Source organism: Excalfactoria chinensis, chromosome 10 (assembly GCF_039878825.1).
Source record: "Excalfactoria chinensis isolate bCotChi1 chromosome 10, bCotChi1.hap2, whole genome shotgun sequence".
NCBI lineage: Eukaryota > Metazoa > Chordata > Aves > Galliformes > Phasianidae > Excalfactoria > Excalfactoria chinensis.
In genome coordinates this window covers 14,106,342-14,131,488 of record NC_092834.1, presented here as the reverse complement: position 1 = coordinate 14,131,488, position 25,147 = coordinate 14,106,342, and the positions used below count along the sequence as shown (strand labels likewise).

Genomic DNA, 25,147 nt, shown 5'->3' with positions numbered 1-25,147 from the left:
TCGGTGAAGGCTTTAAGTAGGAAAATCCCTAAATAGAGAAATACTCTGTACTTCCAATTTTATGGAGTATTGTACCTCATACAGGCTTTTTGCTTGCTTTCTTTGAGTTCATACTTTTGTTAGTGCCTGTTACTTTCTTAAACTGTTTCCTTGGACAGAAATTAAATCCAAAATTTAGTTTGCACTGTAGTTTTCTAGAAGCTTGTCTAATTTTTTCACAGTCCTATCAATTATTTATTGAAGTCAGAATTGTCTCTTTAGGAAGACCACAGTCTAGTTCTGAAATACAGCTGTTTCAGCTGCATACTTTGGCACTTAGGGCAAGTTGGAAGTTGAAACTATGCTTCTAAAATATTTGTCTGTCAATCACAAATGGGCATATGGTTTTTTGCATTGGCAAACAGGCACAGGAACAATGAAATAAGGTCAGTGTAGCAGACTTCTTGACTGAACAACATACTGCAGCAGAAGCAAGGAGTTAAATTGCCTTTGCCTCTAAATAATACAATTCCTAACTTCGATCCTTAAATGTTTCATTGTTGGCACCCAGCACAGCAAGGTAGATTTTTGAAAGTTTGAGCAAAATTAGTAACTACCTGTAACTCATTATGTCCTTTGCTACTCGAGTAGTTTTTAACGTATGAGAAGATGCAGAAGAAGCCTGTCATAGCAAGGGAATGAATTAAATTGACAAAAGCAGCAGAGTATGAAAATGCATGTGATATATAAAGTTACAAAATGAATAGCTTATTTACAACTTCAGCTGTTTTAATACAGCGTTTTGCCTAACTTCAAATTGTTCCAAAGAGGATTAGATATAATTAATGTTGTATGACCTCCTTTTTTCTTCTTTTCAAAGAATGTTGAGCTGTACATCTAATGAGGACCCCTGAAAGGACCATTATGTCCAATTGTCTCAATTATGCAAATCACATTGATATTTTAGCAGAAGGGAGGGGTTACTTCAAATTAAAAGTTTCGGCTCCTGCTTTAGCCTTTCTGCAGTGCTGGCGTTTTTACAGTGAGTATATCCGCTGTTTGGAGAGAGGAAAGGAGGTTTAACAAATTGGAGATTTGGGCACTATCAAAGTAGATTTGTTGTGCCTTGTTCCACCATGAGATGAAAATACCCTCTGGGCAGGGAGATGGGTCATGAGACTTCTAAAGGATTACCTTCAAAGGGAGTCATGAGATTGGTTTGAACAAAGAAGTGGCTCACATGCTTATCATATGAGATTCTCTTCTTAAAGTGGTGGAAACCCATCTTCTTGGGAATTCTCATGAACTTCAGAGAGACTGGAAGTCCTACCAGTAAGATGAGTGAGAAGTCTGAACAATAAATGGGACAGAAGCTCAGAGTTAAATGTAGTTTATTTATTCTAGATATAAATCATCTTTCCAAACTCTGAAACACTTCTAATGACAAGCAGGTAGGACAAGATTTTAAATATTTTTTGTTTGTTTCATTCCTGATCATCTTCTGCTTTGCTAACTTCTTTAGCATCAATTTGCATAATGGAAAGAAATGTTTAGACAACCTACATTTAATTGGAGAAAAATAATTTAGTTGAAATATTAGTACTTTGACTAGACTACTGCCTGGATTTCTCATTATTTGTTTTGAAAGACGTGGAACTCAAAGGACTAATTGCAAAAAGACAAAATGAGTTTTCAAGTTCAAAATCAGGTGTTTCAAAGCGTTTCAGAAGCAGAAAGTTGCTCAAGTATGACTATAGGAAGTAGAAATGCTGACAAAGTGAGAACAAGTGGAAATGTTATATAATGTGGTGCTCTGAATACTAGTTTAGAGCTACTCTGCAGAAAATGAGATGGATTTCTGGTTTATTTGTGTAATAGGTTGATAGGTTGAGTCTTTGTTTTGTTTCAGTGTTCTTTAGATATCAAAATTTGCCAGTAATGAACATGCTGATGGTGACAAGCCTTCTGATAAGCAAACCTCTTTCTTTGAGCATTTGTTTCTAATTTGGTTTATCATGGGCTGGTGTTAGGTCGGGTATTATCCAAATTTTGGAACAGAGTAGGCCATGATTTGTGGTGTTTTTTCTCACAACAGCAAGGATCCACAGTGGAGAATTTTTACCTGTGAAAGATCAGTAACAAACAGTTAGCAGCAACCTCATTGCATTTGAATCAACAGTGCAGCTGTCATTTGAAGCAGTGCTGTTTTTCTGTAAAGTGTGTTGGGCTTGAGATTAAAAGTTTGAGTGCTCTCTCACTAAAATCCAACCTACGTGCGCTGTTCTTGGGTATTCACATACCAATTGCTTGGCTGACTGGGAAGCCAAGGAGCTTTTGACATTTGTTGCCCCCAACTCTTCAAATCACAACTCTGTAGAAAAGTGCTGCCATCCACTCCTCTAGCAATCCAGTCATTCTGCTGAAGCACACTTGAGCGTTTGTAGATAGACATCCCAGGGTAACAGTTATTCCAAGAAGACCTATCCTTGTATTCCCTTGTGGGCAAGGGGCAGCTATAGAGCTCCTGGGCATCTGTGAGTCTCCTGTGCCCCTAATTCAGGCTTTAAAAATCTTCTCCATTCATGTGCTGTGGACTCTGCATTTTCTCCTTACCTCATAATCAGAGAGTCAAGTTTAACCGTGTATATAGTGGAACCTTTACCGTGCATTTGATACCAGTACAACCCATGCTGAGAAATCACTTTTTGGCCTCACTGATGCCATTCAAAATATGTTTGTGTTGTGATGACATGTAGGTACGAATGCATTTATCAATTTCTCCCACAGAAAATTTGATATGTCTAAAACTTTTTAGAAAGACTCCTGCATGAACTTCAAAATTCCAGGATACATTTATGGAAGATAATAAATACATCCACAATCAAGTTTGAAGTTTTATGACAGTCTCAGCTTAATTCAAATGGTACATTGCAGCTGACAATTCTAAGTCAAACATGTTGCCGTGTTATGCATAATAGCTGACAACCATGAATGACACTTCATGTTGGTAAAGACAGAGCGTCTTCTGTGCTGTGTTTTCTGGGTTGTATTGTGAACTGTTGAAGACAGATCATGCCTCCTCTCTGTTTAGAGAAAAACACTATGTGAAACATCACCAGGGATACTTTCAGATTCCAGGGTATCTACTACTTCTTTCTACGCACAGATTTGGGGGCTTTACGTGGGGGTAAGGACTGAAGAGAAAGTAGTCCCAGTTTTCTGAAAACCATTCTTATCTACAAGCAACTACAAACTCAATTGAAGTCTCCCATTTCTCTTTTGCCCTTTGTGATTTTTTTCTCTCCTAGAGCACTCACGCTTTTAGAAGGTTCCCAGTGAATGCTGGCATCTCTTAGTTCTGTTTAGTACAAAAAGAATTTTAAACATAGTTATTCTTTCTAGGGAGTAATTTAATCCTTGAATTCCTATTCTTCCATAATGATTTCTAAAAGATTATAAAGAATATTTCTGTACAAACCCTGGAGCCCAAAAGTTAAATGACCTGGAAATATACTCTTTCATGAAAATGACAGAAAGCAGCAGGGTACAGAATGTGGCTGATTGCAATGTGGTGTATTTTCTAAAGCTTACGTATTAGCTGACGCTCAGAACTAATTGCTTTACTGAGTGTGAAATCACCCACAGCAAGTTGCAATTTCTCAACAGCTCAAACTGTTTAACAGAATTCTACCTGAAGAATCTTGCTTTCAGGAAAACTGTATGTACTACAAAATGATGTTAATTTCCTAAGGGGTAAACTGATTGTCTATTACATTATATGTACATTTGAAAGAAGAGCGTGTGTTAGATAAGTAAATATTTATTATCTCCAGATTTTAGGGGCTTCTGGGATATGTATATATTGTATTATAATGTGATTATAGAAATTTTACTTAATAGTAAGTTTTAAAGTATTTTGTTAACGTGTTTAGCAGTATACCTTAAACAATGGCTTTCTCTTACCACATCTTGAAAACGTGAATATAATAAATTATCCAAGTCTATGTACCTTGTATGCTGTGCACTTCAAGTAACTAGAACTGTGCACTTAGAACAAACTCTTCACAGCTATGCAGTATTTCACGCAGCAGGTATTTCTAGTCATGATTTCCAGTATTTCATAGAGAAAAATAAGGTTTCAAGCTGTACCATTGTATCACATGTGACAAATCATTGCTATTAACTGGCTTATCAGATGTTTTATAGAAGTTATCTTGGAATTTGTAACTTGTATCTCTTACAAGGGTGTGCTTATATTTTTAACCCCTCAACCTAACAAAACATTTTAAAGAATTTTTGCTCTAATACCTCAAATGTGCTTAATAATGTGGACAGAAATGGCCCAGATCACTATCAGACTGAGTTGTATTTCCAGTCCAAGTCCATGGTTTTTGCATCTGCACAACAAAGTGCAAGTTAGTCTTTGATGGCATGTATAATTAACTTCTATTTTCACAATTTTCTATGCCACAAATAAGCGGGAGACTTAAGTACGTGGGCAGCTTTAGTTAGAACTATTCATTGACTTAGTACTCTAACGAGCAAAGTATTTTGTTGTGTTGTTTATGATTGTATAAGTATTTGATAGGTTTCACAAAGTGAGATCTGCCTTTGAGGACATTGAAACATACAAATATTCTTCGGTGATAGCATTTCTCCATTTCAGGTTAGAATAGCCCTGTCAGTCACTCAGAGTATTATAAAGACATGACTCACATGCCGTTTGGGAGTGTCTCAACTTCCTTTAAAAACTACCTAGCTAAGAGTCTTTCCATTAGGGCAGGTAATTAGTGTACAGTAATCTTTTCTGAGCTTTGTCAGATCCAAACAGCAGGGTTGTCTTTCATCTTAAGGTAAGAATTAATAACAAGTAATAATGGTAAGTAGTAATTGCTTACGTCTTTGGTTAGCATTGTTAGAAGCTACTTGTTCTCTCTTCCTACACATCTCAAGCTGGGCTGCTTGAGAATGATTTCTTGTAGACAGGGCTTATTCCACTGGCCATAGATACAGTTGTTTAGCACTTCCCACCCTCCTATCTTGGTGTCTGTTTCTTAATTTTGCTAGTTGTTAAGTGTTTGGAGTAAAACAACAAGGTTTGCCACAGACTGAGGAGTTTTTGGGAAAAGAAAGATCCAAACTGGATCTCTGAATGAAGGCTCAGTACGGATATGTGTGTTCCTCAACTCTGCAGCTTCCAGGACAGGAAAAAGGCCACAAGAGGATTTTGATGTTTAATAATGGAAGTAAAATAGGTAACAAATGGAAACTATGTAGTAACGTTACATCTCTTCCTCAAAGTTACGTACAATAAGAGGCAGGGCAGAGCTGTTGGAGGAATGCTTCTGCTGTCTTAAAATGTGGCAGGTGTAAACTGGTCACCAGTACTTTCTCTGTTCTGCAAGGGAAACTGCTGCAAAACTGCACGAAGCATGTTCTTTGCGGGCAAGCACTGAGCCAGGTTTTTCAGCTGTATTGTTGAGTTGCTTTGTTTTAGCTGTGTCAGATGTGTTCTTACACTGATGCTGAGCTGTACCCGAGCAGCTTTAGGTGCCTCTAGGTTGCCATCTGGGCTCAGCCAGCATTTTACTAATATGCCTCCACAGACTGCATGCTGGAGCTGGACATACACAACCGTGGCAGAGCAAGCCAGGTCTGCTGTAGTGTTGAGGCTATAGTCGTTGCTCACTTTTCTATAGCCTTTGGGAAAACAGCATCTCCAGGTGATGTGGTAGATTTGTGTAAATTTGAGAAAAGAGAGCCCATTATTTCCTTTTTGTATTCTGTATCCATAAACTAATCCAAGTGGACAGGAAATGATTCCTATTGTTCCGGCAGATGCTTGCTGCCTGCCTCACCAGCCAGTCCAGAACACAAAGCATAATGGAGGCAAGAAACACTGTTTACTGTCTTCCACATCATCAGCAGGAGCGATTTCTGGCTTGAGTTTGAGATAATTCAGATAACAGTTGTTTTTCTGTGATGGCAGTATTGCTAACTGGCACTGCCATCTTGCCTGTGTTGTGTTTGCTTTGTTCTCAGACCAGAAGGTTCCCTGGCTATCTTGCTGGAAGAACACAGGGTCAATTTGAATCATATGAAATTTATTTTAGGGTGAGAACAAGAGTTGTCTTGATGAAACAGACTTCTATTTGAAGGAATCTTGTAACTGTCTTAACTCCCTTTTTGGTGCTGATAGCAAACAACATAGGTGATCCTCCTTGTTGCATATATTTTTGGTATTTCACGTTCTCAGTAACATCTCAGTGAGCATTGTAGAGATGGAGTAATAAAGGGAACTTGCCCTGGAAAGAAGAATCTGTTGCAAATTCAGCACGAAGTTGTGCAAACTGGATGTGCAGAAGAGACACAGATTTTTGTGGTGGATTTGAGATAAAACGAGCTTGTACGGTTTGGAAATGCACCTCAGGTACAGCCATTTGCAAGTTTCTTCAGCTACAAAAATCAAAATGATTATTTCTGGAAGAAGGGAAAAATAGAGAAGTACTTATTTAAGGATGGTGCTTCAATGCTTGTAAATGAGAACAAGCGCAAGAACTGCTGGCCAGACATGAGTCTGCTCTAAATTACATGTCCCATTTGTGACCCTCTGAAAAGGACCTGCCTATTAAATAGTATAATTGGGATGTTGGCATTCAGGGCAGCTCAAAGTGGAAATCCCTCTAGTATTGATTTTTAAGTTCCAGATAATAGATACAGTGATTTCATTTTTTCCTAATTGATTATTTGGCAGAGATTTTTTTTTTTAATTTTATTTTTTTTATTTATTTATTTTCCCCTCATATAACAGCAATGGAATTTGATTACCTGAGTGACATTTACAGAAGTCTGTAGACTTGTTCACACCAGAAATGGACTTGTGCTTACACATCGCACATGTTCAGTCTGAACTTCATTCTACCACTGGTTATTTCTTTCTATCTCGTCAAAATAAACAGATGTGACCACTGCTGCCCAGTCAACTCCATTTTTATATTACTCTGTGTTTACTTTAGTCTGTATTATGCCTAACATATTTGTGTGTCTCCTCCCTCAGTGCATCTCTGTCCATAGGTCTATGCACCAGGTGCTGCTGTTCATGGGCTGGCTTCTCTGCTGCCCAGATGTGCCCAGCATGACAGAGCTTCACTGGAGCACAGCAGCCGGGAGCATGTGCTCTTACAGCAGGGCCTCATGTATCGAAGAGGTGTCCTACAATGAATGCTGTCTGACTGTATGACAGGGTCAAAACCCTATCTTCACCCCATCCTGTGCCCAGCCAGCCAGGCTTGCCAGCTTGTCCAGCAAAAACGTGTCCATATTGCGTGAAACATTATTTTTCATGGAAACGTTACAATTGAGAGATCTGATTGCACTGCTTTCAGGTCTGGTTGAGCTTGGGTTTGGATGTCCTCCAACAACCACTGCAACTTACTTCTCTGCCCTCCTTCCCCCCCAACATTCTTTCACTTTTCCCAGCAAACACTTGTGATATTACTATTAATATCTTTATTATATTATATAATAATAATGATAATAATACTATATTAATAAAATTAATAATACAATAGTATATTAATAATATATAATGTTATATTATATATTGCTATTATTATTGTGAACAAGAGTTCACTTGTGATATTACAGGACAACTGGTCTTTGTAGAACTAATTCTTGTGTTTATTAATGCTTGTGCTCTAAAAGAGATATTCGTTTAGAATCTTAGTTTTGCAAACTTGTTAGTTAACTTATTTACTAGTTAACTTATTTACAAATTAACAACAGCAACTTCCAGTCTTTTCTGAAAGACTCAAACAACTTCTTTCAATGCAATTGGGACCAAAAATATCCTTGACTAGGAATTGTAAAACTCAGCATCATTTGATACCATTTCCTGGCAATATGTTGATTTTTAGGTAGAAGATCAAGAATTTGCAGTGTTTTGATTTGGTTTTGATCATAACTTAGGAGGCCTGTGGTCAGTGTGCATAAAAGAGAACAAATATGCTACTGAACACCTGAAGTGTGATTTCTCCAGGATCAGGTACTGGTTGGTACGTTCAGAATTAGCAATAATAAGCAGTGTTGAACTTCACTATTATAAGCAATTGGTTGGGGGATTGCTTTTCTTTTTTCTTTCTTTCTTTCTTTTTTCTTTTTTTTTTTTTTTTTTTTTCCTCCAATAGTTTCTCAGAGCTCTGTGGCAAACCTGCCGTGTTTCTTGGTGCCTTTATCTTAATAGTAGCATCTGTTCCTCTCAGAACCCAACCTGCTTCTGGTTTAAAACCTGTAGCTGATCACCCAGAGTTCTTTCAGAACCCATCAGTTCCAAGGCTTTTAAGCAATGCTTAGTTCTTGAAAAACTCACAACAGGCTGTGTATGTTCTTGCATTTTTCCTCATTTCAGTCCAGATATAGACACATACAGAATCTTTATCAAACAAGTGGGGAAACTGCCCATTTTCTGACACTGAATATCTGCTCAAGTATTTGCACTGGATTATAATCAAGCTTTGGTTAAGCAGATTAAGTAGACAAAAGCAGTGAAACTTCAAAGGCTGACCAAATGTGCTGACTTTTTATTTCTCGTGATCTGTAATGCCTGCTTTTGCCTTCCTCTCATTAGCACTGAAAAAATAAACCAGTGGAGCATAATGTATTGTCCAACTGTAGTTCCTATAGTGACTGAGCTCTAGTGCGTTTTTTTAGGTGTGAGAATGTACTGTTTTCAGGGTAGCTGTAGATAATAGACTTCCTATCACAGAGTTTTTAATAATGAATGCACAGCTGAGAGCTCAGCTGTAACATAGACCTCATTTTAGATACCAAGATGTAAAAGCTTCTGTCCAAACACAGATTTAATATTTGTGATTTAACCCAGCAGCTAAGTAGATGTTTTCATGTGAAGCACATGAAATAGGAAAATTTGTTCTTTGGCAAGCTGTGAAGTAAAGCAGTAATCAGTGACATGGTGTGAAAATCCGAGTTGTCCTGATATTCTAGCTTAGATTTTACAGTGTTTTCTACAGAAGAGTTAAATGTGAAGCATCTGTTGCCAGCTGTATTTTGGAGAATGCATCCCATGCTGTGAAACTGGTTTGGGCATTTCTATCAGTTGGTCAATGGTTTGCACACAGAACTGCAAACATTCCTTCAGACAAATAAAAGGTTCTTATTTAACAAGGAAAACAAACAAACAAACAAAAAAAAAACAACCAAAGTGGATAAATACTGTGACCATTGTGTAAGGAACCTGTTACGCTTGTTTTATAACCTTAAAAGTTCATAAGCTGGTATGGTGTGTGTAAGCACATGTAATGCCACTGAATGTAATTGTAAAAGGGCAGTGAGTTTGGATACCATGTGGTTTAGGATTCATTTATTCATCATGCTGTAGGTTGTGTAGCACTTACATGGCTACTCTGTTCTCTAAACTATTACCAGACAGGCTGGCAGAGTTTTCTTCTGACAGATATCTGCCGTTGACTTTGGCCAGGACATCAGTAAGGTTTTCACTACTTTTCAAAGGAAGTCCACTTTTTTTAAATGACTGAGACCTGAAAGTTCTCTTCATTTTTGGTGTTTTGTTTCTGCCAAAATTCCTTTTCCGTAGGGCAAACTGAAACAAAACATATGGCTTTTGCTTACTACTTGAAAAATGCATTAATACTAATTCCTTAATTCAAACTCAGAAGCAGCAGCTTTCATCAGTAAATCAAGTTTATCTACATAATAAAACTGTGAGCGTGCTTTAACATTTCTATGCCTTTTCAATTTAAAAGTTCCTTCTGAGTTTTCGTTATAAAATTTACCACTGAATGTTTGCTTAGTGTGGCAATCATGATGGTACTTTGCCTTACTGATGATGGACGGACAAGCTCAAAAGTATGGGAAACAGGCCTGCAGCCATTTCTGAACCCACAGCCTTCAGCATTCCCTGACCTAACCGGACTGCAGTTCTGCTGTAGGCTTTCTAACCTCACTGCACAGATCGGCGGTTCTGTTCTAGGTTGCCTGTTCCTTGTGTTTTTTGAATGGTTCTGAGATTGGTCTAGTTTAATCTAATTTACAAACACACTAACGTGGGAAATTTTATTTTGTCTTCAAGGTTGTTCTCGTTTTGTGTCACGTTTGTCACCATTGCTGTAGAGTTTATATTTTTTTCTGTCAAATGTCATTCACTTTCTTCCTCCCAAGCCATATGCTACTGCTGAGTTAGGAATGACTTTAGGAATAACTAGAGCTTTATTTTAAAGAGGAAAATAAGAATCTGAGATTATTAATCAAACTAGGGGATGTTTTTAGGGAGTACTTTCTTTGTACAAAGAAGATTACTAAATTATTATTTGAATGAAATTTTATCTATCTTTTTATGTCATAGCTTATGCTGTATTATTTCTGTACTACTTTGAGTCCATTTACTGATTGCTAAATTAGAAAGGAGCAGCTGCATTTTTGGTAGAGCTTTGGATACCATTTGTACCATCAAAACGGGCATGTTTGTGCTTAAAGGTTTTTACACACGTTCAGGGCTTGAATTTTGTTCAAGTCATAGAAAACTTACATCACCTACTTGCTCCATGGCTAGATGTATATTGTGTTTAAAGCTGATGTACTGAATAGTGCTTGTATTTAAAAATAGTCGCTGTATTTGTTGCAGAAATATTTAATTGTTTTTCCTTTTATTTTTTCTCTCTTTAAGGGTCAGAAGGCTTGGATAGAGAAGACCTTTTCAAAAAGAGAATGCATTTATGTAATTGCCAACAACAAAGACATTAGCAGGTAACATTTTAGATTTTTACCTTAGTTGGCAGAAAAGTTAATAATGATGAAACTGGACTGTATTTGTGTTTAGACAGGTGAAAGTGGAACCAAGTTTACTTACTGCACTTAAGGTGAGACTGTCAGACAATAAAAGTGCAATCCATGATTTCACTCTGGTCTGTACAGAGCTATGGGATGTAGCATACAGAGATGATGAAGTTGTGCAGGAGGGGCACTGAGCTGTTAGTTCTTAGTATTGCAAACGATTTCATGATTTCATACTGAATTTTGAAAGCAAGGATGCACTATTGTGTGTTGTGATGTAAATAAAACTGTTCTTCACGGCTCTGGATGTACAGCATTACCAATAACAATACTATGCAAGGAGGAATGGATTTCTTAGTTCAAACGTTAAGCACTGCTGTGTGATAGCTGTGTGAGCTATCTAAATTGTAGTCCAGGCTGTTTGGATAATGTAACTGTTCCATGCTAGCTGTCTCCTCTGAGTATGAAACAGATAATCACTGCTCCTGTTCTGCTCTCTTTGTCTTCTGTTTTTTAGCATAGAAATTCTATCCTGATTCTTATAGAAGTGAAGTACAGTCCGTGCCTGTAAGAAATGCTTGTGGGCTAATAATTCTGGCATTTCTGTGTAGGTAAATGTGACAGATATGACCTAGAGGTGATTCTGTAAGTCATGTGGATCCAGGCATGGTCAGATCCATATCGAATTTATGATTTTATTTTTTTATTTTTTAAATCACAAAATGATTCTGAAGATACTATGTTCAAATTTACTTAAAATTTTAACTTTCAGGTGCTGCTGTGGCCAGCTCATTAACCAGCATATTCCACCTCCTCCAAGTATAACAGCTAATAAAAATGGAGAAGAAACAAAGCAAGTGGAAGCTCAGCCAGAGAAGTGGTCCATCAGCAAACACACCCAAACATACCCAACTGACGCCTATGGAAACCTTGAATTCCAAGGAGGAGGACATTCAAATAAGGCCATGGTAAGGCTGTAGTCCACTCTATGATACTCATTTCATATGCTAGCTTAATAGAAACATGTCAAGATTTCAGCTTGCACAATACGTACTTTGTTGAAACCAAAGGAATTCACTTCCTAAGAAAGATGTGGACAGGATGGTGAAAAAGTGTAAGCAGGAGAAGTGAGAAGGAAAAAGTGTAGTATCTACCTAGAAAGCACCTTAAAATTTCTTGAAGTAACACCTTCACTAAAGTTGCTGTTAGTAAACATCATCTGGGAAGGCATGTAATGCCCAAGATTCTGTCTGTGTTAGGTTGTTAGATTGTGGGCCAAATAACCCAGGCTGGATATACGTTCTTTTTAAGGTTTCACGTCTAATAAGAATAGAAATGAATCTAGCTTTCCTGAAAGACAGAAGCCTGTTGGAGCTGGAAAATAGGCCGTTTTTTCAGAGCAGTGGAAGTAACAGCATTCAAGTTTCCACAAAAAATCTCTGTGTTGCCACTCAGTTCCAGATATGGATTTATTTTTTACATTTGCTTCCGTACCTCTCTGCTAAGACTGACAGTTGAAACAACTCACTGCAAAAAATTGTCTAAAGTATGTAGGAGGGTTTGACTTCTGTTAGTGCTTATTGGTTTGTTTTTAAAGCAGAAATAAGCACTAGTTTGTTCTGTAGTTTTGTTTCCCAGAGTAACAGTTTGAAAAGATGTCACAAAAGCATGTGAGCAGTGAAAGCTGTGGAATACGTATATCCCCAGTGAATGGGATAACTGTAACCTAGGCCTCTTATTTCTCATAACGATCATTGTCAAACCAAGATTTTAGGAATGATTAAAAAAAAACCAACTTCCAGTCATTTATAACAGCAAGCTTCTAACAGTGTAGGTTTGTTACAAGAGCTTGCTCATAGTCAGTTTTGAAGGAAGGGAGAAGAAAAAGCAGTTCTTTCAAATTCACCTTGTTACCAGTAAATTCCTAATAGCAAAGCATTTCAGCCTATTTCTACTAAATAGAAACAGCTGATAAAATTAACCTGTTACTTAAAATTTGTAAAATTATTTCGAGATGGGGGGCTTAATATAATCATTCTGTGCTTAGTCAAGGGACAATTTACAGAATAGATAGATAATATTATGCATTGATCTTTTCAGTATATCCGTGTGTCGTATGACACCAAACCAGATTCTCTGCTGCATCTCATGGTGAAAGACTGGCAACTAGAATTGCCCAAACTCTTAATCTCTGTCCATGGAGGCCTCCAGAACTTTGAAATGCAGCCGAAACTGAAACAAGTATTTGGAAAAGGTCTGATAAAGGCTGCCATGACCACCGGAGCCTGGATTTTCACTGGAGGTGTTAGTACAGGTAAACAGTTACCAGCACTTCTAGTTTACCTGAGAGTTCACTGGTTTTCAGTTACTATTCTTTCCCAAAGGCATACGATTTAAGTATTCATGAATGAGTTATTAGCCACTAGACTGAAAAAATAGAACTGTTATGATTTGCATTAACCTGCCCAGACAGTAAAATATTCCTGTGTCAGTGTTGATCTGTGTTAGTCAGTGTTCCCTCTGAAAAAGGTTATTGTCTTTGATTTCAGTAGCAAGGAATCTACCACTAGATATGGTACATTTTTCCAGTGGTTGATAAGCCTCTTACTGTTGGGGTTATTTTCAGATGCTATTTTTTTTCCAGAAAAACAGGGATTTCAATGAGAAGTAAGAGGAAAAATTCATTATTTGATAATCTCTCTTGAGAGGGACAAGATTTAATTCAATGAAGTCTGTCTATAGGTGTCATTCGTCATGTGGGAGATGCCTTGAAAGACCATTCTTCAAAATCCAGAGGACGTATCTGTGCCATAGGAATTGCACCATGGGGCATTGTAGAAAACAAGGAAGATCTGATAGGAAAAGATGTAAGTCTTTAAGGAAATTAATGTGTAATTAGCAGTGTCAGCTGAGTAATGAAATAGACAGCTCATCTATCTGAAATATTAATTTTCACTGTTTCTAAAGTGTTGCTGAAATTAGAAAACTTCTTAAAGGAAAGCTGTTGTTTAAATATATTTGACAGTATTATATATATGACTGCAAAGTATACCCAGAAGTAGTGAAGTTTTCATTACCTTCAGTTGAAGTCCTCTCTGGTAAAAGTTCATTTTAGGTTCTATCTTCAGTGTGTCTACAGTGAGTGCTTTATGAATTATTGAAGTGCTTTTATGTGTACAAGACTTGCATTTATTGTAGAAGGGTGCTCAGCAGTGGTATATTAATTACTGATGACTCCAATCTGCAATGTAATTCCTAATACACTGTGAGTAAGAAAGGGTGTTATCAAGGAGGGTACATCAGTGAGAGTAGAAGAAAAAGCAGGAGAACTTAAAAACATGACTATTATCTCCAGTAAAAACACTGCTGTGAAGAGTTCAAGTTTTGAGTGTAAATACAAGCTTTTTTTCTAATTCTCCCATGTGTTCAATTATAAGCATCTTGTTGATTTGTTTCCTCTGAAGGTGTGTGCTTTTGTTGAACAGTGTGGAGAATTTTCATGTTTATTTCATAGTTCTAATCCAGGTGCACCTAATCTTTTGACAGGTAACACGTGTTTACCAAACAATGTCAAACCCTCTAAGCAAGCTTTCTGTGCTCAACAGTTCCCATACCCACTTCATTCTGGCAGACAATGGTACTCTAGGTAAATATGGAGCTGAAGTAAAGTTACGGCGTCAGTTGGAAAAACACATTTCCCTCCAGAAAATTAATACACGTAAGTACAGTGGGGCAAATTGTAAGCATAGCACTTTAAGGGAAGGGAGGGTGGAGAGGCAAGAGAAACTTTCTGGTATTGAAATGGTGTGCTTCTACCAGCTCTTCCTAGCAGGAATTTGATCAGGACTGTGAGACTAAGCTAGACACACACTGTCTGAATAGCGATGGAGGAGCCCACATCTAACATCATAGGAAACCCAGAAGATTAAGGATTATATAAGAGAAGGATGAAAAATTGAAAAATAATAGTGAGACGAAGGTTCAAAGCAGTAAGAATTTAAAGAAAGGAAAATATAAAATATTTATGCATTTCTAGAAGGAATTCTTAAGCATCGGTAAATGCGCAGAATGAGGTGATTTTCTGCACATCCTGTTTACAAGAATCCTCTGTGTCTCTGTGGCTTCTGATTCCAGATGTTATTACTAAAGGTTGTGTTTTTTTCTTTTATATGGGTTGGTTTTGCTTGAAGTATTGCACTTAAAATTCTGTGATCTTCCAGACACAGCTCAGCATTTTTATTTTTAATGAAGCAATTACTGATACAATTTCATAGTGCTCTTTTTATATTTTGAGTTTCATGCAGTTTTAAAATTCATGTCAGTTAACGTCCTCTCTAAAACCATGTGCTAGATTGGTTTTCATTATTATTTAAGAAAAATGCATTTTAAATGACATTTTTTCACTAAAAAAATTCAGATATGAACTAAATAAGAAATGCTAGTAATGGTGGCTTTCCAGCAAGTTTAAAAAATCAGAAAAGATAAAGAGAAATTTATTGGTCTTAGGTTCCATGCTTAGATTAAAAGCTTCAGGAAAATAGACATCAGTTCTATCAGCTGAATTTCTGATTTATGACAGATGCCTTCAGAAAAGAAAAGAAAAGCATTCAGGATGCTAATTGCATTGCGCTGTACAGAAGTCTCTAATAGGGTTTAAGTGCTCTTTGCAGTAGAGCAGAAAAATGGAGTACTGGGTAAGACTAAATATACATATAGAGATCTACCAAAAGATAGCCATGTGTTCTGGAAAGTCTTCTGGAAAGATACTGCTTTTAACCTACAATTAGCTTAAGAAAGTTAACTCACCAAACTACGCCTCTTGACTTCAAATGTGGAGACAGTATCAGGCCCTGCTGCCCCCAGATAGACGTGTGAGATGGCTAATATGGCTATGATTATAACATCTTCTGCAGAAGTACTGGGAGAGTTGTAACATTATTAAAGAGAGCACTGGCTTGGAAGATAAGGAAGTCAGGGCCCAGAGGCAACACGTTTTGTGGTTTTTCTTTTAACACCTCTTCAGGCTGCGGGTATTGGTTCTGATTTAAGTAAGAGATTTTTCACAGGAGAAGCAAAGTTGGAAATACATGTAGGATATTTGAATCCTGTAAAGCTTTGCAGTACATTTACTCATAAAAACATACAGGGAGTTGTTCTATTTCTTTCTAATCATTTCAAGCATAAGCACCTCTTCTGGAAATTTCAGCAGTAGTCACAAAGGATTTCATGGACACAGAGGCCAGCCGATGCTCTGTGACTTCTCATCAGAGCTGGGGTATGCTGGCAGGAGGGTGTCAGGAAGCTCCTGCTGTTACTATCCATGGTGTTCCCATTCTTCAGAGAGAAATGAAAATATGAACTCAACTGTACAAAAAAAAAAGTGCATCTTACTTGAGAAATGCTGGTCATTTTACATATTATGAACTGCATTCAAATACTTGTAATAAGGGGATTAGTCAGCCTTCAGGTAATGCTTTGTCCTTCATTTCCCCAAGTGATCTTGTGACTGAGACTACTGAGACTGTGTGACCTGTGGGCTTCCCTTTGTCATCCTATGCCTGGAGATCAGAGTGAGGCAGGGACAGCAAAGGGATGCTCAGCTGTCGTCTCTTCCATCGGCCAGCCATCTCAGCCTCATGATAAAGAGTCCAAATTCATACTTTTATCTTAGGAGAAAGCATAGGCATATGTCACGTTACTGAAGACTTCCTGTAGGTAACCAAAGAAGAGTGAAAGCATCAAAGACACAGTAACAGGGAGCCATCCAAGTAACAGTGGAGCTAAGAAGTAATAATAGGATCATGTTTAACTGGTTTATCTATGCATGGTGTCTGTTGCAAGAGAGTACAAATGGTCCACCATTTGGCTGGTGGTGAGCAATTGTGCTGTGCATCGCTGTTTTTGTATTCTCTTTTTTTCTTTTTGTATTTTTTTTCTTTTTTTTTTCTTTTTTTCTTTTTTTCTTTTTTTTTTTTTCCAGTTAAGCTGCCTTCATCATAACACCCGAGTTTTCCTTCCACCCTCCCCCAATTCTCTCCACATCCCACCATAGCAGAGAAGCAAGCCAACAGCTGTGTGGTTGCACAGCTACCTACTGTGGATTAAACCACATCATAACGACAAAGAGACTTGCTGTTTTATTTTGGAGACTTTTGAAACAGTATGCAAACATCCTTCCTTGGCACTGGCTGTGAAATAATCATAATTTTTCCTAACTGCTCTGGTTTTAGTGATGCTGTGGCACAGAAAATCACATCCCTTTGTAACATATCAACCTCTTAAACTTGGTTTCAATTACACTTCTTTTTTGTTTCTGTTCTTCTGTTGTTTTTTTTCAGGGCTGGGACAAGGTGTTCCTGTAGTTGGGCTTATCGTGGAAGGTGGTCCCAATGTTATCTCCATTGTTTTGGAGTGCCTACGAGAAGAACCTCCTCTCCCTGTAGTGATTTGTGATGGTAGTGGACGAGCATCTGATATTCTGTCGTTTGCACACAAGTATTCAGAAGAAGGAGGGTAAGACTGTGAGACTCACTAAAGCTGTGTCTTGCTAGGCAGAGACAATGACGGATTATGCTTTGTTGTCCTTGAAACAAAGCTCAGAGACAAACTGTTCCTCACAGAAGGATTCTCTGCAGTCAGATTTTGTTGCCTGTTTGATCTTTTCCTGGATGTTAATGAACAGTAATTATTAATACTTGGAGGGTATTTGACAGCCTATTGACATAAGCTTGTTCTCTGTGCAGAACACCGTCATACAAGATCCTTCAAAGTTCGTTGCATGATACTTGATGCTGAGTTGGGTGCATTAGAAGTGAGGAACAAGTAGTTCCCAAGAATTACTCCTTTTCTTGGGTCAGAGCAGAGTTTTCATAGTTCATATATTTGCAGAATACGTACTGCCTGCATCTAATGAATGACATTTGTGCTCCAAGAGTGCCAGACTGAACAAATGTCAGGCTTTCTTCTTTCCTTTTGCTGTTTCTTGTGTCTTTGACATTTCTTCAGAGCAGTGCTGCCATGACCGGAGCCAAAGCTTTCTCCACAGCATTCTGCTTCATTGCCCAAATGAACCTGTAACAATGGCTCCTAATGCAGCGTTTTGTGGAATCTGTGATTTTTACAGTTGGTTATCTGCTGTTTTGGTTGGTAGAGAGTGCAGTTTGTTCAAAGAAGATACAAAGCCCATACTTGTAGCATAAAGCTCATCTTGTCTGCAGAGTGTAAGATCTCTCCTAATAGATATTCCAAGTGTAAGCAGAGTAGTGCATTTTCTATTACAAATATTGCTTCTCCCAATCAAAAGTTTTCTTCATACCCATTGTTCATAATGAATCAGGAAAAATGTGTATTATCTTCATTAAAGTACATCACACCCTCTTCTCACTGAAGAAACAGTCTGTTTCATGGCTGAAATTGGAGCTTTCATTGGGTTAAATATTAGCCAAATAACTGTTATTCTCAAGCAGTGCAGATGTTATGTGCTTGAAATGGGAAAGCAGCTCTGATGCTGAATTTTTGGGTTTACATATAGTACAGCTTTAATCCTAACAATGGAACTTATGATGCGACATCTTTGTGTTGAACAGGCCTCCTTAGATCAGATCAAACTTTATTTTTTCTTTCTGATCCATCCCTCTTTATCAGCTCACAGAAACTGAAGGAGCTTATCAGGATCAGCCTGTTTGAGATCTGCTCGTTGTGGGATTCTCTTACCCAATTCACTTGTTACACTGTCCAGTTTTCCTTTCCAATAATGATGATGAAATAAATGTGTTCACCTGGTAACAAAGATCTGTAGTGAGAAATTTCTGGCATCCCTTCTGTCACATTACAAGGAAGAATTTTCTCACAGTGAACTTGGAATTTTACTGCACTTGGCAAGCTCAGCTGTCTCACTGATTTGAATGCCTGCTGCTACCTGAAAATACTTGTATTTTATTAGGAAAACAGTCAAAATTGATGGGCTCTGTTTCAGACTGCTTTGAGAGACCAGATATATCTAATCTTTGCAGGAATGTTTTCAATCTATTTTTCTATTAGATCATCTTTGGTTTTTGTATTTCTCATTTGTGTACTTTGAGGTTTCTCATACTCAAACAACTACATTCTTGTTTTAAGAGGTAAAAGATAACCAAGGTGACATACTGGTAGTGTGAAATATTTTAGGGTGTTTAACTACATTCAGAGGACCTTGCAACATTTAGAGGTAAAGATGCATGTAAGGTAAGGTGTGTAAGGCATGTAAGGTGTTCTGCTGAAATTCTGAAGGCTGAACTTAACAGTTTATATATGCATTTACAGAAAGAATAAGAGTCATCCAGGGCAGAAGGAGAGCTGGAATTCCTTGCCAGTTTTTAAATCAATATTAAAGGGCTGAGATGCACAAGAGGCAGTCTGGGTAGAAATCTCCTGATTAGTGTTATTTTTTCACAACCTTTTTTCACAACCTTTCCACATTGAATGCAAAAATGTTTTGTGTTTTTATTTATTTTCAAACAATACCACAGCACTGGTGCATGAAAAATTGTTTCTCAAGCAGCAGACCTTCCTTACATATATATTAATTCCAACAATGTCTTGTTTTGTGTCTTCTTTGTCATTTAGGATAATAAGTGAATCTCTCAGGGACCAGCTTCTAGTTACCATCCAGAAAACCTTCAATTACAGCAGGAATCAAGCTCATCAGCTGTTTATCATTCTGATGGAATGCATGAAGAAAAAGGAACTTGTAAGTGTCCTAAAAGTATTTCATAGATACAATTGCTATGAACAGACTTTTGCAAGTACTTTGAAGCGTGATTCTACCAGGTTACAGTGCAACCTTTTTTTTCTTTCTTCAGACCCATAAGCGTACACAATAATGCATTCATAAACCTGGACTCCTAGAAGTAGTAAGAGATTTTGTCTTCTGGAAAGTCTCTAAAACTAGCTTCAGATTCTTCTGCTGTGTAAGAAGATAAAAGTCTTTTTCTACAAGACCCCAAGTCCAAGTATGGACTTCCAAAAAGTAGACACTCAGATAAATGCATTTTTAAAAAAAGCACCAACTGCAGAAAGTAGAGGAAAGATTAGTGAAGATAGGATTCCTAACAGGAAGAAATGTTAAGGGGGCATCATCACTGTTTTCATCCTCCAGTGCCAATAAAATGGGCTATTCAAGTCTTTAAAAGAAATTGGAACGTGTAGTGTTCTTTGATGATCCCAGTTATGTTTGATCCTGGAAAATTATGTTCCATGCTCCCTTAATACTAAGTGTGTTTTCCTTCTCAGAGCATACATTTTCTGTCTCTGGTCAGCTTAGAGACAAACCATTATCTAATTTCTTCCCAATTAAATCCTGCTATTTTACCCAAAGATATATTGAGGGAAGAAAAGAAATATTTTCTGTGCAGTATTAGCTTGTGTCTTAATTTCAGCTGGGATGGAATAGTTTTTGTTGGAGTGTCTGGTATGATGCTATGTGTTTGGTTCTAAGAGGAAAACACTGTTGATAACACGCTAATGTTTATAGGTGCTGCTAAGCAGTGTTGTACAGAGCCAAGGCTATTCTCAGCAAAGGACCCAAGGAGCTGGGAGGGAACAGAATTAGGACAGCTGAATTAAATTGACCAAAGGGATATGCCATACCATATGGCATCATGCAAAAGGAGTTTTGAAGGGGATGGGAGATGATCTTTTTCTGCTGCTCAGGGGGGCCAGCTGGACATTAGTCAGGGGGTGGTAGGCAACTGCCTGTGCATCATTTGTTATGTACATTCATGTATCTTTGAATAGTCACAGCTATTATCCTTTTTCTCATCTTTATCTTAGTAAATAGTTTTACCTCAACCACAACTTCTACTTTTTTTTTCCTGATATTCTCCTTCATCTCACTGGAGAGGGGGGAGTGAGCAACTGACTGTGATGCTCAGCCACCTGCTGGGTTAAACCACAACAGCTTGTTACTTAGCATGACCATACTGCATATGGTATCAGCTGGTGATAAAATCAGCTCTGTGATTCTCATCACAATACAAAGAAACTTCCCAAAATTGGTAACTCAGGCTTTGTGCTGGACCTCAATTCATATAGGCACTTCCACAGTGATGAAAGTTCCAACCAGGCATTATTTTTATGTTTTCCTTGAGCAATTGCATGATTGAAATTAGGAGATAACTTCTATCAGATTAGAATTAAACCTGGTGCCCCACTCAAGTAGAGCATACGCATCCTCCAGAAACCTAGATAATCACCTCTGCTAGATGAACTCTGATTCTCTGAGGTGTCCAGATCTATTGCTCAACACTTATTAATTCCATATAAATAAAAAGGCAACTAGCAAATAATTTGAAATATAAAGGACGCTTAAGTTGTGAAGAAGCTTAATGATGTTTGCTGTCTTTTATTTCTTTTGCTTTGGAAATATAGACACTAAAATTGTTTTGAAAATTTTCAAACATTAAGTAAAATCACTTCTTAACGTATGATGCTAATGTAACCTGTAGACATACCATTAGGAGCCTACCTTTTCATGCATAAAGCCTGTACAAATTAGTGTCATTGGGAGATTTTGGTTGAGTCAAGAAATGCCTGAAAAAATATGCCCAGTGACTCTCAGGATTCATAGATAAAGCTGTTTCTGACCCCTACCAGGAAGCAGTCCTAAGATATGACACAGGATTGGAGCCTGGGCATCTGTGTGAAGCGCTCCCTGAGTTCCTTGCAGTCTTTCTACCAGTTTCATATTCTCCCCATTCTCCAAAACGCTGCCCTTTTCCTGAGATTATGTTTGATGCTTCCAGCTTTTCTATGTAATGTTCATTTCAGCTGCCAAGGAATACTTGCTTATGTATCTATAGGTTTTAAGATAACTTAATATTTAAATGTTCACCAGTTGTTTTTCATGTTCTGTACAATGTAGTAGCAGTCTGTTCTCCTAGTTGTGCGTTCTTCCTTCCCGTGTTCTCTCTGATGTTCTTCTCACCATTGTTCATGAAATCTGATGCTTTATTTCCTTCAGCACTGGGCGATTCCTGCAAGAAGTGAAGGACCATTTTGAGTTTTGTCTGTTTTTGTTTATTTCAGTCATATTCTGGTACTACTTAGTTCTTGAGTTCATAGAGGCCAGATTTCAATTTTGCAGCATTTATTTAAACAATTTTGTCAGAACTAAATTCTCTGAGGACTCATCCATCTGCCAATGCTGCTTGGAACAAAATACAACAACTGCAACTCTGTGTTGAAATCAAATAAATACCCATCTGTGCATATTTTACATACAGAAGTTTGATTAGCATGCTCAGTGTATTATTATGTCTGTATTATTAAGTCTTTCCTAAAAGAAGACTCCAAGGGGGACCTAATAACAGCCTTCCAGTGCCTTAAGGGAGCCTATAGGAAGGCTGGGTGGGGTACTTTTATAAGGGCAGGTAGTAACAGGACAAGGGGAAATGGTTTTAAACTGGAAGAGGGTAGATTTAGACTAGATATCAGCAAGATTATTTACTGTAGGGGTGGTGAGACACTGGAACAGATTGCCCAGAGTAGCTGTGGATGTGCTTCCTGGAAGTGCTGGAGGCCAGGCTGGACGGGGCTGTGAGCAGCCGGGTCCAGTGGGAGATGTCCACACACATAGCAGTGGGTTGGAACAAGATAGTATCTAAGGTCCCTTCCAAACCAAACCATTATGTGATTCTATGATTCCAGTAATATGAATGTACTATTGATATATTTATGTGTCTATGGTGCCAAGATGAATTCTGCACTATGCTTTTGTCAGAAGTCAAGTGGATTGTAAGTGTAACTACAATAAGTTGATTGTAAATCAGCCTTTCTATAAGAGCTAATAGAGAAAAGAGCCAACAGCTGCCTTAGCCAAACTGCTGCAAATTTAAAAATGCATATCACAGCGGGGCTGATCTGCTCTGCAAAATTCAAACACTGACTGTACAACCTAAGCAGGTTTACAAGCTGCGTTTGATTATAATTTTGTCTGCCTTCCTGTTCTGTAATACAACTTTTTCATTAAATCTTTTGTCTTCTTGTTGTGGAAAACATTTATCTTTGTGTAGAAGCAAAAACCATTCAGAATGTTGAAAAAATTGACATTCCCACTACTGAATGGCTGACATCTACTATGCAGAGATGTTTTCGGAAAGTGAAAGATTGTTGGTTTTTTGTCTGTATTCAGAATGAATATAATTAATATAGAATACTCTTGAATTGTTGAGTATGTAGTTCCTTTCATGGCTAAGCTTTGTAGGAATTGCTGTTTTAAAGGCGGTAAATTTGAATGGACTCAGTTAAGCAAATATGACTAGAAATTTCTGATTTTTCAGTAAATTGTGTCTGTTCTGCTGGTCAGTGAGTGGCAAACCACATCGTTCAGAAATATTTGAGTGTTATGATCAATAACATTAAAGCTATCATAGTTATTTCAGGGAGTTGGTGTTTCATTTTTCCAAGTTGGCAAAATATGAGAAAATGATCAGTTTGCCATGACAGTTTTGTCTCTGTTTGTGAAATTTCTGGGGTTTGGTGAAGAATTTTAGCAAGTTTATCACATCTGACTGCGTGGGGATTATGGAGGGTAACTCTTCTGAAAAAGTTTGAATCAAAGTTTTTTGTGAAATTGTAATTTCAAAAAGAAAAAATGAGTGGAACTGGATGTTTTGAAAAATTTCAAGCCTTAGAACATAATAGACCTTTATCATTCTGCTCTGTTTGTTTGTTTGTTTTTTCCTATCTGTCTGTTTAGTGTCCATCTTTCATCATGTATTGTAATTCTGTGTTTTGGTTTAATGCTGTCTTTTAGATCACTGTGTTCCGTATGGGGTCTGAAGGGCAACAGGACATTGAGATGTCTATCTTAACTGCTCTCCTCAAAGGTAGGTTTTGCAGGGAAGGATGTATGCTGTGTTTCCTGAAAGATTGAGTCTATTCATTGCCTGAAGTTTGTTCTAAATATTTAACTTTTTTGGTTTGTTTGCTTTTATTCGAAGTATCAACTTGAAAATACTTGATTGCAACTCAGATCAGCTCAAAGTATAAAATCTGGACAGAAATTTTTGTGTGGCTTTCCTCACCTGAGAGCCTGGAATGGAAATGCTGCCAACAGCTATACTGATATTTCAACACATTTTATTGCAGCCCTTGCACATATTAATAAAGAAGAAATGGCATGAAGATTAGAAGACTGTTTTTTTCCAGAGCTCAGATTATATTCTTCAAGCCTTAGGGCAAGACTTAGGATCAGTTCTCAGATTATTGGAGTGTGTTATATTTGCTGAAACAACATCTGTTTTCTGTCTGAATATTTATAGTTGATAGCTGGCTCAGTATGGGAACGCTGGAATCCCTAATGCTAAATAAGAGATAAAGAGAGGAATTATTGTGCTCATATCTACAGCATCAGCCAAGGGAGCAGAGAGAAGGAGTCTTTTAGTACACTTTAATGTCTGTCTTTAGCTACAGAATATAAAGTCAATCTGGGAGCTCTAAGGGAAATAGAGAGGCAGTCTGGTTAATCCTTTTGAAATTAGGATTGTGAGATCAAAAGGAAGATACTTTGAACTGGCTTGGTGCATGCACTTCTTTGTAGTAGAATTATTCTTGTGATAATAAGCTTCCTGGTTTTTAATTCTTGGGAAAGGGAATTGCACACTGTTCAGTTTTGTTTCATCATGCATGAAATACTAAATATTGGTGTGTGTTTCTGTTTAGGTACCAATGCATCTGCTCCAGACCAGCTCAGCTTGGCTTTGGCCTGGAATCGTGTAGACATTGCACGCAGCCAAATCTTTGTCTTTGGGCACCACTGGCCAGTAAGACCGTGTTATTTGCTAAAAATTGAAAATGAGTTGTCAAATATGAACTCCTTGGATTTTGCTGTCAAGAGGAATATTGTTTTATTATTGTTTATGATGAGCTGATGGAGGGTATTTCATTAATTAAAAATGACCTGTTTGTTTTGAAATTTACTTAGGCTGCCATTTGCAAAAGCTTAACAATACCTTAAATTCTGAAAAAAGAAAAGCAACTTTGCTTTTTATTTCACTGACACATGCTAGTAGTTGCTGAAGTCTCTAACTACCTGCTCAAGTATGCATCAAGGCTGAATTTCATGGAGATGCTTTGAAGTAATTGTGTCTTGCTTCATTAACAGCTTTGAAAATGTCAGTTTGGATTAAGGGAGTAAAATGTAGATAACCAAAAGAAACCACTGCTGAAAACACCTGTGGCAGTGCCATGCCAAGCAAACTTAGAAGCAGTTCTTTAGTAAAGCTTCAGTTTCTGCAGTGAGATTTTCCTTCTCAAAATTCTAGAATGTGGTGCTGCACTGGTTCCAATCAGCGGTGAATCACTGTGGTGCCTTTGTTTA

At 37.6% G+C, this 25,147-nt stretch overlaps 1 protein-coding gene across 1 annotated transcript in view; it reads left to right on the top strand.

Annotated features, from left to right (window-relative positions):
- Positions 1 to 25,147, top strand: part of TRPM1 (transient receptor potential cation channel subfamily M member 1) — a 73,171-nt gene that overhangs the window by 20,990 nt on the left and 27,034 nt on the right. Inside the window, exons 2-10 of the mRNA XM_072345293.1 lie at positions 10,682 to 10,761; positions 11,561 to 11,756; positions 12,889 to 13,102; positions 13,531 to 13,655; positions 14,335 to 14,506; positions 17,127 to 17,301; positions 19,393 to 19,516; positions 23,582 to 23,654; positions 24,490 to 24,590. Of these exons, the coding sequence (XP_072201394.1) occupies positions 10,682 to 10,761; positions 11,561 to 11,756; positions 12,889 to 13,102; positions 13,531 to 13,655; positions 14,335 to 14,506; positions 17,127 to 17,301; positions 19,393 to 19,516; positions 23,582 to 23,654; positions 24,490 to 24,590 (1,260 nt within the window). The remainder of the gene's footprint in view (positions 1 to 10,681; positions 10,762 to 11,560; positions 11,757 to 12,888; positions 13,103 to 13,530; positions 13,656 to 14,334; positions 14,507 to 17,126; positions 17,302 to 19,392; positions 19,517 to 23,581; positions 23,655 to 24,489; positions 24,591 to 25,147) is intronic.